Genomic DNA, 17,887 nt, shown 5'->3' with positions numbered 1-17,887 from the left:
TTGCAGTGGCAGATTGGAAGGATTAGTAACTTCAGGGACGAAGATTCAAATACCTATATTTGCAGGGACGAAATACCTATTTAAGCCTAAAAACAACTACGAAGTCGTTAAAGTGATCAAGTAAGGTTGTACAGTTTTGGATAATCGAACCATATTCAAAGAGATTAATCTTATTGTTGTGCACATCATCTACAACCATTTTACAACCTTGGGAAAAAGACGTTTGCCAGGGATTTTGACAGGAGCCAAATCCCCAGCAAAGCAGGCCATCGCAAATGACCATGCCAGGGTTTCAGCTCTTGGCAAACTAGCTCCTGGCACAAGCCCTGGTTCAACCCCTGACAAACTGTCTGGCACATATGCAGGCTTTTCTGACGCATTTTTGATGCATGCAGGCTTTTTGTCACATTTGTTCCTAGATCACATCAGTCTGGCTCAGAACTTTGCGAGGGGCTAACCCCTGGGAAAATGCACAATTATTTTTTTTTTTATAAAAAAAACGTTTATTAATTGATAAATAATCAAAATATTAAAATTTAATAATTAAAATAATTTTAAAAAACGTTTTTAAATAGTTTTTTTATTTCATTGTTTGAAAAATATTATAATTTTTTATTTAATTGATACCTATTTGAAGGATGTATTCGTTTAAAAACAACTACTAATACCTATTTTTGAGGATACAATAAATTAACTATAAAGCGCGTTTTAGTAAGTGTTTCCATATATTTAAGGTTGTATAAAATTGCAGAGCACGTTCTAGAGGATTAACAAATCTGTTTTAATTGCAAATCCAATTTGAATTTGAAATCACAATGGCGGACGGGGGTTAAACGACATGCAATGTTTTAAAAATTGGGTCAATGATCAACTCGATCAAAGTACTAGGTCATTAGTTTATTGATCGAACAACTGGATCACTAGTTGAATTGTGTGCTTGACCCCAATTGTTTAACTTGGTTCTTAAATATAAAATGTACATGTTTTAAATAATTTAAAAATATTTATGACATAAATTTCATAACAATTAAAATTAATATATTTAATAAGAAAGTTATCTTTATTATATTAACCAAACCCAGTGTTTTAATCCACTCTCACAAAAAAATCAGAACAAAATCAAAAAAATTATTATTAATAAAAGCAAAAGATTAAGATACGAAGTACGGACAAAGAGACAGAGATTGCGTTAGAGAGAGAAACCTCGGATCCAAATTGTTCTTCTAAACAACAAGCTTCCAAATTCTAACACCAAATCCAATATCTGTTTGTAACCACTCTCTCATGTTACTCTCTTTTGTCTTTTTTATGTTTGAAAGCTAAGTTTTCAGATAAAAGTGTGCATGTGAAGACAGAGACAATACCCACGTAGTGTTCCTTAAACACACAGCAAAAATCCATGCTTCTGATTCCTGAAAACACACACTCTCTTCAATCATCATTGCATTTCCATTTGGTGGGGTTTTCTTAGATCTCTAAACCAACAATGTAGGTTGAATTAGGGCTGTTATAATAGGTCTTAAGATCTTCTATACAAATGGCATTGTTCCGTAAGTTCTTCTATAAGAAACCACCTGATGGGCTTCTTGAAATCACTGAAAGGGTTTATGGTACGTTTCTTCTTCATTCTTTTCTGTGTATATGTGAACAATGTTGGCTTCTGTTGAGTGTAAAAATTGTATCTTTAGGTGTTTTGTGTTTGTGGGTTGTGTTCTGTTTGGCTTATTTTGCACATTCTGTTTGGATTGAGTTATTTGAGCTTATCTAGTGGCGTAAGTTTTGTGAGACTGTAAGGGAGAAATTATGAAAACAACTTATGACAGTTTTCATAAGGTTTTCTCTACTTATTTTCATAAGTTCTCCAATTAGCTTATAAAAACAACTTATAGCGTATACAAAAACAATTTAACGTTGTTTTATCTTTTGCTATAAATATATATAGCTTATGCATGCTTATACATAAGCGCTTATCATGATAGACGCTTGTGCTATAAGTTGCAAATAAGTTGTTTATCCAAACAAGCCCTTAGAGTAGTGTTGTCCAATAGCGGCTATAGCAGCACTATACCGTAGCAAAATTTGAACAAATCACTTTTGTTCCAGAATACGGCGCATGGGTTGGCCGAGTGGTGTAGCCTTGAGACCTTGAAGTATGCTCCTCTCGAGGTCTCATGTTCGAATCCTCCCGATGCCAGTTTCTGTGGATTAGTCCATACAAAGCAAAGCTCTGTCTTTAATTTGACCCTCCATTAGTGGACGGTGGGATTGGTCCCTGGGCCGGATACTATTACCGAGTTAAAAATAATCACTTTAGTACAAATGTTGTCTAATAGCGGCACTAAAGCATTGCAGCATAGCGGAATACACTATTTAGTACACTGTTTTGTCTAATAGTGGCCCTATAACATTGTAGTGTAGCGAAATATGAACAAAGCACTATTTTCTGCTATCTGCGATTCACAACACTACACTGATTTAGAATGAATAATGGGACTTGTATAATTTTTTTTTTATACATTTTTCACTTTACAGTATCTAGTTATAATAGTCTTAAATTGAAATGCTAGTTGTTCAAAAGGCTGTCAACATGTTGTCTTGTTTGAGATTGAGCTGAATGGATCTTTTCTGCTTAATACATACATATTTTTGTGGGAGAAGTGAAGGTGAAATTAATGGAAAGAACCTTTAGAGTTTATATGAAACACTTAGCTAATTTTTTTCTTTCTGTAGATAAGTGAGTTTTTCTTGGTGGAGTCTGTATTAGTAAAGATTATTATAAAGTTTTGTTCATTTGTGAATAATGCGGACTTGTGACTGAAAGGAAACTGAAGACTGTGGTATACTTGCTTCATCGGACCTGGATTCCCTGCATTTAAAAATCATGCATTTATGCACATTAGTTGATCCCCGCCATTGATTTGAGTTCGCTCGCCTCACACTATAATTTGACTAAATTATCTTTAAATAATCTTCACCATTGATTTGTGAAATTGTGATCGGACGGTCAAGATGAATAAACACATCACACATTTACTGCCAGAATCAAAATCCTGCTTCATGACTTTACAATCTCATAGTATTTGGGGCTTTTGATTTCAGAAACTTGTTTCTTTGTTGTTTGTTCACATGTTCGGCATGCCATATTACTCGGTACATTTCATTATCTCAAGGAATTTTTATTTGATATATATGTATATTTTGGATTATTTTGTTTGTTTGTTTGTTTGTAGTCTTTGATTTTGTTGTTTCATCTGTAATCTTTGATTTTGTTGTTTCATCTGTAATCTTTGATTTTGTTGTTTCATTTGTAATCTTTGATTTTAGACATTTGCTATTAACATGTTTGACATGGCATATTTCATTATCTCAAGGATTTTTTTTACTTCATATGTATTTGATTGTGATTATTTTGTTGTTGCATTTGTAGTCTTCGATTATTGCTTTACCACGGATGTTATGGACGAAGACGAATACAAAGTGTATATAGGAGGAATAATTAGGCAAATTCGCGAGCACTTCCCCGACGCTTCATTTATGGTGTTCAACATGAGGGAAGGAGAAAACCAAAGCCATATATCAAACATTTTGTGTGACTATGACATGACCGTGATGGACTATCCTAGACAGTACGAAGGTTGTCCGTTACTTACCATGGAGATGATCCATCATTTCTTAAGATCAGGTGAAAATTGGCTACAACTCGGGAATCAAAATATCGTTTTGATGCATTGTGAACGAGGTGGGTGGCCGGTCTTAGCATTTATGCTGGCAGCACTATTGATTTATAGAAAAATGTATACAGGGGAGCAGAAAACACTTGACATGATATATAAGCAAGCGCCTAGGGAACTTTTGCAGTTGATGTCACCATTGAATCCATTACCTTCACAATTGAGGTATCTTCAATACATATCAAGAAGAAATGTTGGTTCGGAATGGCCTCCTCTGGATAGAGCACTTACATTAGACTGCGTAATTATAAGACAAATTCCCAATATGGATGGAGAGGGTGGTTGTCGTCCTATATTTAGGATATATGGACAGGACCCTTTTATTCCTGCGAATCGGAGTCCCAAAGTTCTCTTTTCTACTCCAAAAAAGAGCAAACTTGTTCGGCACTATAAACAGGTGGTACTTAAATCCTTTAACTCTAGTTTAATATGCTTTTTACAATTCAAGCTGGATCACGAGTCACGAATCCCGTGGCTTCATCATCGTGAGTCACAATGAAGTCACAGGGTTCTTGAATAAGAAATTTGTTGTCTTCCGCAGTTTCCTTAATCGATTTATCTTTTGGTTTGTATTTATTACAGGCTGATTGTGAACTTGTTAAGATTGACATCCATTGTCATGTTCAAGGCGATGTTGTACTTGAGTGTATTAGTTTGGACAGTGATGTGGAACGTGAACAAATGATGTTCCGAGTGATGTTTAATACAGCATTCATAAGATCAAATATTTTGATGCTTAACCGCGATGAAATCGACATATTATGGAATACTAAAGATCACTTCCCTAAAACTTTTAGAGTAGAGGTATCTGTCTATCTCTCTCCTTCTCTGTCTCTATTTTTATACATTATGGTTTGTGATAATGCCTACTTAATAAAATATATGCCGTGTTTCTGGTTGAAGGTTCTTTTCTCAGATATGGAGGCTTCTTCATCTTCTGTTATTTCAGTTGATCTTCCTCGTATTGAGGAGAAAGAAGGTCTACCTGTTGAAGCATTCGCTAAAGTTAAGGAAATTTTCAGCAATGTTGAGTGGCTCGATTCGAAGACAGATGTAGCAAATGTGCTCCAACAGATCACAGCATCGAATATGCTTCTAGAAAGATTGGACAGTGGAGCTTCTGCTTCAACAAGCACCTTGCTAAACGAGTCATTGTCCGGAAGATTAAAATTTGATTCAAAGTCACAAAGCCAAACAAACAGTCCCAAATCTTCTGTTCATGAGGAACGTTCCGTGTCTCCATTGCAATTGTCTGAGGATGTTCCCATGGATAAAATGATTAAACCAGTAAAAATAGAGGAACTGTCAGCAGAGAAAATCAAGACTCCTGCAAGTTTAGGTCCAGCAAGCGTACCTATTCCTTCATTTGTTCTGTCAAAAGATTCAGATTCTACTAAAAAGGAGACTGAAGCATCAGAACCAAAAAAGTCACTGGAAAATGATCCTGAATTTCCTGCTTCCACGGCTCAAGTAGAACAATCTATCCCCTTAATTGAACCATCAATAGATGCAGATTCTACGAAAAAGAAGACTGGATCATTGGAATCTGAGAAAAAGAATATTGAATCATTTGCATCAAATAATATTGAATCATTAGCATCAAAGGCGGTATTGGAAAATGACACCATGTTTCCTGCATCTGAATCTAATATTAATGCAATTTCTATGAAAAATATTGGACTGTTAAGATCAAAAGAAAAGGAGATTGAATCATTATTCTCAGAGGCACTGTTGGAAAAGGATCACATAGTTAAATTTGAACCGAAGACGCTGCTGGAAGTTGATACAAATAGTCCGAGATCTGCAGGTGAAGAGAAATTTTCAGTGTCCTCATTTGAATCAATTGGGGATGCTGCAATGGAAAAGAAGAAAGAAGCTTTAGGTTTAACAGCATCACCAGAAAATAACATCAAGACTCCTGCACCAACAGATTCAAGTCCTACTGAAATGAAGATTGAATCATTAGAATCAAAGGCACCAGTGGAAAATGATACCAAGTTTCCCATGTCTCCAGCTCAAACAAAACAATCTATTCCTTTAATTGAACCATCCACAAAAGCTAATTCATTGGAAAAGATGGAGAAATTAGAGTCAAAGGAAAAGGATATTGAATTGTTAGAATCAAAGACATTGTTGGAAAATGATACCAAGGGGGAGCAATCGGTTCCTCTAATTCAAACATCGAAGGATGCAAGTTCAATGAAAACGGTGACTGAGAAGTCAGAATCAACGGTGTTGTTAGAAACTGATATCAGGAGTCCAACATCCAAGGTTGATAATAAACAAATTAGTCCCTTAATTGAACCCTCCATTGATGCAAAATCAATTAAAAAGAAGATTGACCCTCAACAATTGCAGGTTTCACTTCAGCTACCAACCCAATCTAAAATAATTTCTCCACGGATACATCAAGCTATTCGACCTGCTTCTGCTTCTTATTCTCCTACCTCCTTGCTAGGTTCGCCTGTAGCCATCTCAAGATATCAGAATTCACCATCAGCTCTCGGAATAACAACCGTGTTGCAAGATCATACACCAATGGATATCAAAGAAGAAGTCACTCATGCAGCGTCGTTATCTCCTCGTTCAGACTCAAAGGCGCCAAAGTCTGTAGAGCCTTGTTCTACAAGTATTCCTACAACATCATCATCACCGGAATTGCTTCCATCTTCGCCGTTGAAGTCTATAGACTCAAAGGAGCTAAAGTCTGTAGAGCCTTGTTCTACAAGTATTCCTACAACATCTTCATCACCGGACTTGGTTCCATCTTCACCATTGAAGTCTTCAGACCCAAAGGTGCCAAAGTCTGTAGAGCTTTGTTCTACAAGTATTCCTACAACATCATCATCACCGGAGTTGCTTCCATCTTCGCCATTGAAGTCTTCAGACCCAAAGGTGCCAAAGTCTGTAGAGCTTTGTTCTACAAGTATTCCTACAACATCATCATCACCGGAATTGCTTCCGTCTTCGCCGCTGAAGTCTTCAGACTCAAAGGCACTAAAGTCTGTAGAGCCTTGTTCTACAAGTATTCCTACAACATCATCACCACCGGAATTTCTTCCATCTTCGCCGTTGAAGTCTTCAGACTCAAAGGCGCTAAAGTCTGTAGAGCTTTGTTCTACAAGTATTCCTACAACATCTTCATCACCGGAATTGCTTCCATCTTCGCCGTTGAAGTTTTCAGACTCAAAGGCGTTAAAGTCTGTAGAGCCTTGTTCTACAAGTATTCCTACAACATCAGCACCGCCGGAATTGCTTCCTTCTTCGCCGTTGAAGACTTTAGACTCAGAGGCGCTAAAGTCTGTAGAGCCTTGTTCTACAAGTATTTCTACAACATTATCACCGGAATTGCTTCCATCTTCGCCGTTGAAGTCTTCATCAGTGGATCCTCTTGCTGCCATGGAAAAGACTTTTAAACCCATTATTCCTATTCCTCCACCTCCTCCTCCTCCTCAGCAAAGTGAAAATTCAATGCATGATACAAATCAGATATCATCGGCTATTCCTCCTCCCCCTCCTCCTCCGTTCCTTCCTGAAACATCTTTTTCCACTGTAGAAGGTTCATTAAAACATTCTCCTCCTCATCCACCACCTCCACCACCACCACCTCCATCTTCAACCGGACAAACATCATCATCTTCAATACCTCCTCCTCCACTTCCTCCTCTACAGAGTATGAACAACTCCGTTGCTATGTCTGGTCCTCCTCCTCCACCTCCACCACCAAGACAACAAGGCACCACACCTGGTTCCACTTCTACACCATTAGCGCCGCCACCACCTCCTCCACCTGGTTTTGCAATCCAAAATTCTCTGTCTAAAGGCCCTGCAAATATTCCACCCGTACCCCCACCTCCTTCTCCTTCTGCCAATGGATTATCAAACTCTGCTGCCTCGCCTCAGTCTCGTGCAATTCCTGGACCACCTGGAACTGCACCTCCAATTCCTGGACCACCTGGGAATGTGCCTCCAATTCCTGGCCCACCTTCCGGTGCATTTGGCGCAAAGGGACGCGGATTACTACGTACTAATGCGAAAACTCAAACTAAAAGAAGCAATCTGAAACCTTACCATTGGTTAAAGTTAACAAGGGCCATGCATGGTAGCTTGTGGGCCGAGACACAGAAACTTGATGAAGCTTCTAGGTATGAATTAGTATGTGTTAAGACTTTTGTAACTGAAGTTATAAAATCCGAGCTTATGTAAATTTACTTATTCTCTTATTCTAACTTTTTGGTGTTAGGGCTCCAGAGTTTGACATGTCAGAACTTGAGACTCTTTTCTCTGCAAATAATCCAAGTTCTAGTCATGAAAAAGGAGGAAAATCAAATCGCCGTGGCTCGGGCCAGAAACCTGACAAAGTTCAACTAGTACGTTTTTTCTTTTCAATTTCACTAATATCCCTGTCCACCCCAATTACTTCAGATATTAACTAAACTCCACTTCTACAAAAGGCAACTAACAGTTGGTTTTTCATCTTGATTTTTTTGTCCTTGTAACAAAAAGTCCTATATCCATTCTACTGTGTGCTATAAATAAACTCATAAGTATAAGATTTTAATTTTCAAAATAAAAGCATTAGAAGTGTCGTTAGATAGCAGCAATAGCGGGATATAGTGTTATAGCATAGCAGAACTTGAACAAATCACTATTGTTTTGTGATACGCTATTTATTAAACAATGCTGTCAAATAGAGGCTATAGCTGTACTATAGAACTATTGTGTAGCGGAATTTTAACAAACAACTATTTTCCACGCTCTGCGGTTGATAAAACTAAGAAGTTAACATTTTTAAATAACAGCATTCCAGTTTACTCCATTTTGTTATCTGCTTTTTCTTGAATTCACAAATGCATTTATTATTTTTTTCAAACATAGGAACTAGTTGATGATTTAATTTCTTGTTAGGCTAGTGAATTGATTGCAACCCAGCTGTGTAGGTTTTATTTAGGCTCTTGACTGTTTTGTTTCATGCCTTTCACTAAGGCCTAAATTTCTAAGATAAATTATTGTAGGGTTTATAGATTTCGAGCTCTCTTGATAGAATATTAATGTCATCTTGCAGATTGAACTCAGGCGGGCGTACAACTGTGAGATTATGCTTACAAAAGTTAAAATCCCATTGCCTGATTTAATGGTGAGATATTCCTTATGGTATTTATTTACAAGGAAATGATATGAGCATCTTGCTTTCAATTCGATTTGAAAATCTCAAATTCTAAAGTCTAAACCATTCAATTTGTCAAAAAGGCATTTCTCATTTTCTCCAATAACAGAAATATGTTGACGAACAATGTTATGCTTTATACCATTGGCTTTCAGGGTCATGTTCTCGCATTGGACGATTCCGTGTTGTATGTTGATCAGGTTGAGAACCTCATAAAGTTCTGTCCGACTAAAGAAGAGATGGACCAGCTCAAGGTATCAAGCCCATTTTTCTCCCCAACCTTAACTTTGTGTTGTGAGAGAAGCACCGACAACTTAGCAACAATATATGTCTATTTAAGCTATAATCACTCTTTATATGCAGGCATACACTGGAGATAAGGAAAATTTGGGGAAGTGTGAACAGGTGAATGGAGTTTTACTGCATGTTACTCTTTTTTCCCCCTTAAAGAAACTTTTTATGTCTATATGGCTGGTCTAGCTTTAATGATAAAAAACTACTCCATCTGTACCATATTATAAGTCATTTAAGGTTTTGGCATATAAAATTGAGAAATGCAATTAATATCATATGTTTCATAAAAAATATTCTGAACTTTCCTAAACTACCCTTTACTCTTTCATGTTAATTACAAGAACTGAAAATGAGAAATAAAGAACGATTAAGCTCCTGTTTTGATTGACTTATTTGAGCTTATCTACTAGCATAAGCACTTGTGACTCGTTCATAAGCTGTTTTCAGCTTATTTACATAAACTCTCCAAGATAGCTTATGAAAACAGCTTATACATTATACAAAAAATAGTTTTTATTTTATCTTGTGTTATAGAAATAGCTTATTCATAAGAGCTTACGTGATGAGCGCATATGCTATAAGCTAAAAAATAAGTTGTTTATCAAAACAAAGCCTAAGTGTATAGCGTGTAAAAAATATTATTACTTCATTGATGTTATAGATCAACATATAAAATGAGGCAATTTGTTTTTGCAAAAATGACTTATAATATGGGATGGAGGGAGTATTCAGCAGTGAATCATGTAATGGTCAACTTTTTTCTATGGACCAGTGTTGTGTAAAAATTATGGCCAATTGGCTAGTGATCAACTTTGATATATCATGTATAGTTTTTGAAAACCACCTTCAAGATTGCTTGTTTTTTAACTTAAGTTTATTCTCATTTACCCTTTTCATTTTGTGATAGTTCTTCCTAGAATTAATGAAAGTTCCAAGAGTGGAAAGCAAGCTAAGAGTTTTCTGTTTTAAGATGCAATTCTGCTCCCAGGTCAGTAGACAAGCCAGCAATACTTTTGGTTATAAAACAATCATGTTTTCGTATCCTTTTGAAATTTAGCCGCCCTGGTGCACTTTGCTATATATATGTAGGTTTCAGAACTTAAAAGAGACTTGAATATCGTAAATTCTGCATCTGAAGAGGTAAGTCATTTATGTTTTTCTTTTAAATATTCTGAGTTTAATTTTGATACACTATCAGTGTAAAATGTTTAACACTGTTAGAAAATCAAAATCAATCATATGTATGACTTTAGGAGTGACAATTAAAGTCTAACGTTTTTATTGATCTGACAGTTCTGATTGATTAACAGTTTAAAAAATCTTTACACTGACCATGTATATGAATTAAATCCCTATTATATTTTCCAAGTCAACATCCTTTTCTCTTCAGCTTTTATTGTTATGTGTATCAGATAAGGAATTCAGTCAAATTGAAAAGAATCATGCAGACCATTCTTTCTCTTGGCAATGCTTTGAATCATGGAACTGCAAGAGGTAAATTGAAGCTTTAGCATTTGCTATTTCACTGTCATGAAGCATATGTTGATAGATTCAAGCCCTAGATTTTTTTTTTTTTTTTTTGAAATCTAACATGAACGTTTTGGCTAGTCTAAGTCATATAATTTATGTGCATCTTGTAGTTAGTATTCAACATTTACTTTTGGTCTCTAGTTGACTAATATTTTATTGGAAAACAGTGCCACATTAGTCTTAATTGATTTCTTAATAGGAAATTTATATGATTACTGTAGGTTCTGCTGTTGGGTTCCGTTTGGATAGTCTTCTTAAACTCACTGATACACGAGCCCGAAACAACAAAATGACCCTCATGCATTATCTTTGTAAGGTAAACCCTCATTATCCTGGAATTCCAATATTAAATGTTTCTGCATAAGAAATTTAGTTTCTCCTCACAAGTAAAATTATTTTGTTTTCTTAATAACATCTTTATTTCGTAGTGTTGTATTAATTATTCGTTTCTATGGTTGGTAGGTGCTTGCTGAAAAGCTTCCAGAACTTTTAGATTTCTCCAAAGACCTGGTCAATTTGGAGGGTGCAACCAAGGTATCTTTGTTTATTCTTCTGTTACATCATATGGTTCCTGTTTATTCTCATTTGGATTTTGGTGTATGCTGAGTTACAATCATGTATTTCCATACAGATACAATTGAAATATTTGGCAGAAGAAATGCAAGCTATTAGTAAAGGACTGGAGAAAGTAATTCAAGAATTGTCGGCATCAGAGAATGATGGACCCGTGTCAGAAGTCTTCTGCCAGGTACAACCTATAGCAGGTCATCTGAATTCTTCAATCAGATTGAACTGATCTAAACTTCTAAAATCTGATGAATTTGGATTATTACCCTTCTGTTATTTGCTACTTATGATCAAGTATTCAGCTTTACTTTAAATTTTTTTTTTTACTGTGATGTTCAGATTCTGAAAGAATTTCTTAGTGATGCTGAAGCTGAAGTGAGGTCTTTGGCTCAGCTTTATACCAATGTGGTATGGATTTTGGTTCTTTCCTCTTTTGCATAGTTTTGTGCTTGAATGGTGAATTCAAGATATGACAAAAGATGTGTCTGAAATTCTGAATCTGAATGCACCAGGGTAGAAACGCAGATGCGTTAGCATCATACTTCGGAGAAGACCCACAACGTTGCCCATTTGAACAAGGTAAATAGCTATTTTCGACCATTCTATATTATCATTTGTCTTCCCCATTACGTCACATGTTTATTTTTATTTTTTGAAAGTAGTTTTGGAATTGGTTGTTGATCTTGATCTCAATGAATTTGAATACGATTATTGCCTTAAGGGATACCAGTGTTGTTAATTATTCCCTCTACATTATACTACCATGCAGAAGGGCACTAGCCTGTCTGCTTTTCTCGGTAAAAATAATGAATGGTACAAAATTTTACGTGGTTATTTAAAAAAGTTCAGTTATTTGATTGGATTATGGACAAAACGGTGAATAAAATTGGTTAAACGAAGGGTTAAATTGAAAAGAAAAAAAGTTACACCAAAGTTTGAAATCTCCTTTATATATAAATATGTATAGATTTATAGATTTAGCCATAAACGGGAGTTGGGAAAAAACGGCAAACTAATCTCATTTTCAAAATCTTTTGGTAGTTCAAATCACAATACTACCACACTGTATTGACATCTCTTAAAAAAACCTCATTGAGAAATCAAAGTGAAATTTTCTCTTGATAAAAAAACACTTCAGTGAAACCCTTCCTAAGATTTCTGGAAGCTATCAAAATGCGCGAGAAAATGACAATTATGATCCAAAGAAATTCATTATTTGACATTAAAATCATCATAGAAATCTTTTTGGTTTTCTTATTTTTGCCTCCATCTATAGTTGTAGCGACTCTGATGAACTTTGTGAGGATGTTCATCCGAGCACACGACGAAAATGTCAAGCAGATTGAATATGAAAAAAAGAAAGCAGACAAGGAAGCAGCAGAAAATGAAAAGTCGAAGCTAGCTAGAAATGAATCTGGACATATGATGAGGACCTCCATCAAGAGTGGTAATATTAAATAGTCATATTTTTTTTACAAGGCCTCAAGCTTCTGAAAATTTTGCAACCGGTAAATTTTGTGTATTCAGCGATAGCGATGTAAATGCTGATCCGATGGTGTTTTTTTCCTACATAAGATAGAGTAGCATTTAACTTTTATTTTAACTAGAGCATTTAGAGGCACCAATGCTGAGAATTTTCAGTTTACACCCTTCTGCTACATGCACTGATGTAGACAAATGATTTTGTAAATATCAAGGTTGGTTAGAATACAAGTTGCTCATTTCACTTAGTTTATTTGTTAGAAATTTCTCATGTAACAATTGCTTTATTTTGTTTATTTTCCTTTCATTCTGTGTCATGTAATCAAAATGAACAAACAATATTAAAAACCAAAGAAACTAAGGGAAAATGCTAACATTCTAATTATGCATGGAGTAAGGCCCTGTTTGGATAAACAAATTAGTTAAGCTCTTATACCACAAGTACTTAATGTAAGGGCTTTGACAAAAGATAAAAGTAAGTCAAATTATTTTCATATATGCTATAAGTTGTTTTCATAAGTTGTCAAGGAAAGTTTATTGAAATAAGTTGAAAATAGCTTATGTACATGTCATACGTTGTTTCATAAGCTCTCCCAAATAGTCTCCAAGTGCTTATACGAAGAGATAAACTCAAATAAGGCATCCCAAACGTCGCAAGTAAATTTTCTTTCCTTTCGGTGATATCACTGAACTAAAATACATTCTCATTATCCATATTTTGATACTATCTAAGTACTGGAATAAAATTCTTTACACTTGTATTTTGGTTTTGAGTTTAGACCAAGAAACCTTCATTTCACTCCTCCGAAAGATTCAAATCGAGATTTAGACCTTGTCGCTTATGTTCTTGATCAGTGACGGTTCGAGCAACTGCTTCAGCTAATGCTGCAGTGAAGTCAGGATCTTTGATTAGGGAACTTGCATATTCTTCAATTTTAATGTGCCTTCCATAGCCAAACTGTTGCATGACATTCTCACAAAGTCTAGTATTTGTGGCTTCTTTGTCATTCAATGTTGTTGGTAATTTATTATTAGAGATTGATGAACCTTTAGGTGTGGATGAAGATGGTTTGAATGACTCATTAGGAACACCATGGTTGTGCTCTCCATCATATGTTGCAACAAGGATAGACCTATCATTTATGCATTTTTGCACCTAAAATTAGTAAATGAAGTAACGTTAGAATCTCTTTAAACCACAATTTTTTTCATAGAATCATTCATAAAAACGCATCATATAATAACCTTGTAAGCTTTCTTGAAATCATATGCATATATATCCACATAAAATATGTATATACCTTCTTTTTTGCGGGGCAACTAGGAGCCATGGAGCACCTAAAGTAAGCTCTAGGAGAAGCATTGTCTTTGGTAACCTTTTGACCATACTTCCTCCATTGATAGCCATCTTTTATTATCTATATATTAAAAAAAAAATCAATAATTGATATTAAAAAATGTAATTTGAGAGCAAATATTTGATTTTTTATTTTTTTTTATCAATGAGTGATATTATTTTATGTATTCTTTAAAGTGATTTGCTCAAATTTTGTGATAATTTGAGATTAATTAATTAATTTGATACACAACAAATTAGTGATAATGAGGCATACCAAACTTTCATCATTAGGTTGAGTTCGTACAAAGACTTGTAGTGGCTTTTGTGCTGTGGGAATCTCTAGTCTTGCTCTTTTGCTTGAATCAATGTTAGGTATTGACCCAATTTGATGATTTGAACTTATGATTCCCCTATGTTCTTCCTTTTTGATTTCTTGAAGATGAGATTCAAGCTTTGTGCATTTGATACTCATAACTTCAAGCATGAATCTTAGAGTATTGTTCTCCTCTCTCACTTGTTGTAACTCTAATTCAAGAGTTTCCACCTAAACACATCAAAATTGTTAATTAATTATGAGCTTTTAGAATTAGTTGCATGCATGTGTTCCTAATAAGCAAAATTAAAAGATGTAAGTAAAAAAAATAAAAAATAAAAAAGATGTTCATTAGAATGAGATGTTCCTACTAAGTATAATAAGAAACCAATAATTCCTTCAACAACAAAAAAACCAATAATTAGTTACCTTATCATCCATTCTAATAGCCATTTGAAGATAAACAACCTTCAATAAGAGATGAATAGTATTTCTCTTATTATATTGGTTACACGTATGGACTAAGGTGATGAGTAATAAAAATAACATATGATGGAAGACCCTTATTTATATATAAAATAAAATTTAAATTTATAATATACAAATTGAATAGGGTGGTTGAAGAGTTATAGATGAAAGAAAATATGATTCTCAATTTTTTGAATCACATGAAAAAAGAGATGTGTCTATCCCGTGTAGGGTCTTTTTTTGCTTTCTGCTGAATTTATGTAGGGTCTTTCTATTTACTTACCAAGTACCAGTTCGTAGTATATTGTTCAATTCAAACCCACGTGTTAGAAAAATCAAATGATGGGATGTATATATATAAAACAAACAAAGAATTTTGATATATTAATGCTTTGAAAAATGTCACGATGTGCCTATAGTTTATAGTTTTATTTATTTGGAAATATATAACGTAGGGTTTATGATCTCATCTTGATGACATAAGCTATTGGTTGAGCACTTTTTCCGTTTGAAAAGAAAGTTTTCTTTTGATTTTCCATGATAATGTCCCCAAACGTGTTTCTTGGGTTCAAAGATAATTAATACTAATACTACTACACTCCAACAAGTCTTTGTTTTGGCATCATTAGACAGTGATTTATACACCAAAAAAATCATTTAGATAATGATACCATACACATACTAGTAATGGTAGTGGTACATAAAAAACAAAATGAAAAATGATTCTCATGATAATGTTAATGTCATCAACTATCTCTAGTGCAACTTGATTTAATGCCTTTGAAATATTCATCGAATTGGCATAAATTGTGAACAAGACAGGATCCCAATCCTTTGGGACAAAGTTGAGGTTCCTTTCATGAATTTGAAAATAAGTTGTGGTTGATTTACCACTTCATACTTTTCATTTAATAAAAAAAATTGTTAAACAATGACAATAGAAGATAGTAAATTAATTAAAAATATTTATTGTAAAAAAATTAATCATTTTATATAATTTAAAAAGTGTGAATCAAATATCTATATACTTGCAACTGCATAGACTATTCATCCGAACCGATAAGACTTTAATGGATATCAAAACTCGTCCTTAAGAGATTTAACACCGTTGTATCCGAACAAAATCTAAAAAATGACTTCTATCAAGGACACTTTTGCAATTTGATTTAGTCATATATGGTGATGACCATGGGTAGCATGGTACGGTAGCATAGGCTGCGCAAGTGAGTAAAGGATTCTAAAGAAAGTCTTTGTTTACACTGAAAAATCATTAGTCTTTGAATATGAAAGTCATTTTCTAAGAAACCCACGTAGCCTCACTTTAAATAATAATCTAATTGACATTAATTAAGTACTTATTAAAGTAGAATACAGTCCTTAGACTGTACCAAAAAAAGAATACAGTCCTTAGACGTAACTCAATTCTAGAACTTTGGTATCATTCCAACCCATTGGAATATAATTGATAATTGGCTTAATTAATGATTTGGTCCCTTAAGTTATTTGTTGGTTACATTTTGGTCTCATAAGTTATTAACGTTACAATTTGGTCCCATAAGTTATTAACGTTACAATTTGGTCCCTTAAGTTATTTGTTGGTTTCGTTTTGGTCCCAAACTACTCCCTTAACTCTAATAACTTATGGGACCAAAACGAAACCAACAAATAACTTAAGGGACCAAATTGTAACGTTAATAACTTATGGGACCAAATTGTAACGTTAATAACTTATGGGACCAAAATGTAACCAACAAATAACTTAAGGGACCAAATCATTAATTAAGCCTTGATAATTATAACAACGGGAGGAAAAAAAAATAGGAGCTAACGTGTTTGTTAATTAATTTTTTTTTTTATGAGGAAATAGTTTTTTTTATTGTGTTTTGTTTTGAGAGGATTTATTTATTGTGTTTTGTTGTATATGTGAGCTTGTATAATATTTATTTTATTTTATTTTATTTTAATTCATTTGTTTCAATTTTATATTATTCAATTTGTGTTATTGACAGAAAATTTGTATAAAAAATACAAGTAAAATTTGCATTTAGATTTGGGTTCTTTTAATTATGATATGTATTCAATTTAAATTTAAAGAGAACTTAGTTCTTTGTTTAGAAATTGTTCAAAAAGGGCTTGACCAAAATTTCTTTTTATTTGCAGTTAACTATGTAGTTTCTCTATACAATGACATAGATGTCCTCGTGAGCTTAATTCAGTTGGTATGGACAATGCATAATATATGCAAGGTTCAAGGTTCAAATCTAAAAAACAATGACATAGATGGTACATGATGATTTTTTTTTATGAAGAATAGATGGTGGTGATGATGATATAGATAAAGTAGATTTAAACTAAAATAAATTGGATTGTTAAAGGTAAGTTTGTCCATAAAAAAATCTAAAGAAAATTAGTAGTAATTGATGGTTAAATTTGAAGTTCCTTTAAGAAATTTGTTGTGTTTATATAAAGGTTAGTATAAATCAAACTTAATATGCAGGGTGAAATTATATCTTAGAGGTGAAATTAAATATAATAACTTCAAAAACAACTTTCACTAAGTTTGATTTATACTAATACAAAAATACCACAGATGATATAGATAAAGTAGATTTAAACTAAAATGAATTGGATTGTTAAAGGTAAGTTTGTCCATAAAAAAGATCTAAAGGAAATTAGTAGTAATTGATGGTTAAATTTGAAGTTCCTTTAAGAAATTTGTTGTGTTTATATAAAGGTTAGTATAAATCAAACTTAATATGCAGGGTGAAATTATATCTTAGAGGTGAAATTAAATATAATAACTTCAAAAACAACTTTCATTAACTTTGATTTATACTAATACAAAAATACCACGAAATGGAAATGTTGTACGCCAGAGTTCTGGTTGATGTTGATATGTCTGAGAAGTTCGTTTTAAGTGACAAATCTTCACAAGCATTTCCTTTATTAATTTCTTCTACTGCGGCTCATGGAATTGTTTCTTTCACACTATCAAT

At 33.9% G+C, this 17,887-nt stretch overlaps 2 protein-coding genes across 2 annotated transcripts; one reads left to right on the top strand and one right to left on the bottom strand.

The window, feature by feature from the left end:
• The first annotated feature begins 1,154 nt into the window (after positions 1-1,154).
• LOC146952437 (formin-like protein 18) lies at positions 1,155-13,019 on the top strand. Its single transcript, XM_085701794.1, has 17 exons — positions 1,155-1,610; positions 3,428-4,128; positions 4,314-4,535; positions 4,635-7,876; positions 7,975-8,101; positions 8,797-8,868; positions 9,054-9,152; positions 9,262-9,303; positions 10,100-10,180; positions 10,282-10,332; positions 10,605-10,686; positions 10,944-11,038; positions 11,185-11,256; positions 11,354-11,470; positions 11,629-11,697; positions 11,802-11,868; positions 12,566-13,019. The coding sequence occupies exons 1-17, from the start codon at positions 1,538-1,540 to the stop codon at positions 12,748-12,750; spliced, it is 5,397 nt and encodes a 1,798-aa protein (XP_085557920.1). The 5' UTR covers positions 1,155-1,537; the 3' UTR covers positions 12,751-13,019.
• A 403-nt stretch (positions 13,020-13,422) lies between these two features.
• Positions 13,423-15,219, bottom strand: LOC146952436 (putative WRKY transcription factor 40). The gene is made up of 4 exons (XM_085701804.1): positions 14,853-15,219; positions 14,385-14,654; positions 14,073-14,189; positions 13,423-13,927 (listed from the first exon to the last, which is right to left on the bottom strand). The coding sequence occupies exons 1-4, from the start codon at positions 14,970-14,972 to the stop codon at positions 13,568-13,570; spliced, it is 867 nt and encodes a 288-aa protein (XP_085557930.1). The 5' UTR covers positions 14,973-15,219; the 3' UTR covers positions 13,423-13,567.
• Between the last annotated feature and the right edge of the window lie 2,668 nt (positions 15,220-17,887).

This window comes from Medicago sativa, chromosome 1, assembly GCF_051527215.1.
Source record: "Medicago sativa cultivar Bolivia chromosome 1, Bolivia_mono, whole genome shotgun sequence".
Taxonomy (NCBI): Eukaryota; Viridiplantae; Streptophyta; class Magnoliopsida; order Fabales; family Fabaceae; genus Medicago; species Medicago sativa.
This window is presented reverse-complemented; position numbering and strand designations above follow the sequence as displayed.

What these genes read in the sequence shown, in the direction of transcription:
- LOC146952437 (XM_085701794.1), top strand. Translation starts at nt 1,538, where the DNA reads ATGGCATTGTTCCGTAAGTTCTTCTATAAGAAACCACCTGATGGGCTT. An exon ending in TTGTTCGGCACTATAAACAG is followed by an intron (nt 4,129 to 4,313) that starts GTGGTACTTAAA and finishes TATTTATTACAG; the next exon opens with GCTGATTGTGAACTTGTTAA. An exon ending in ACGTTGCCCATTTGAACAAG is followed by an intron (nt 11,869 to 12,565) that starts GTAAATAGCTAT and finishes CTCCATCTATAG; the next exon opens with TTGTAGCGACTCTGATGAAC.
- LOC146952436 (XM_085701804.1), bottom strand. Translation starts at nt 14,972, where the DNA reads ATGTTATTTTTATTACTCATCACCTTAGTCCATACGTGTAACCAATAT. An exon ending in CTATTAGAATGGATGATAAG is followed by an intron (nt 14,655 to 14,852) that starts GTAACTAATTAT and finishes TGATGTGTTTAG; the next exon opens with GTGGAAACTCTTGAATTAGA. An exon ending in AACCTAATGATGAAAGTTTG is followed by an intron (nt 14,190 to 14,384) that starts GTATGCCTCATT and finishes TTTAATATATAG; the next exon opens with ATAATAAAAGATGGCTATCA.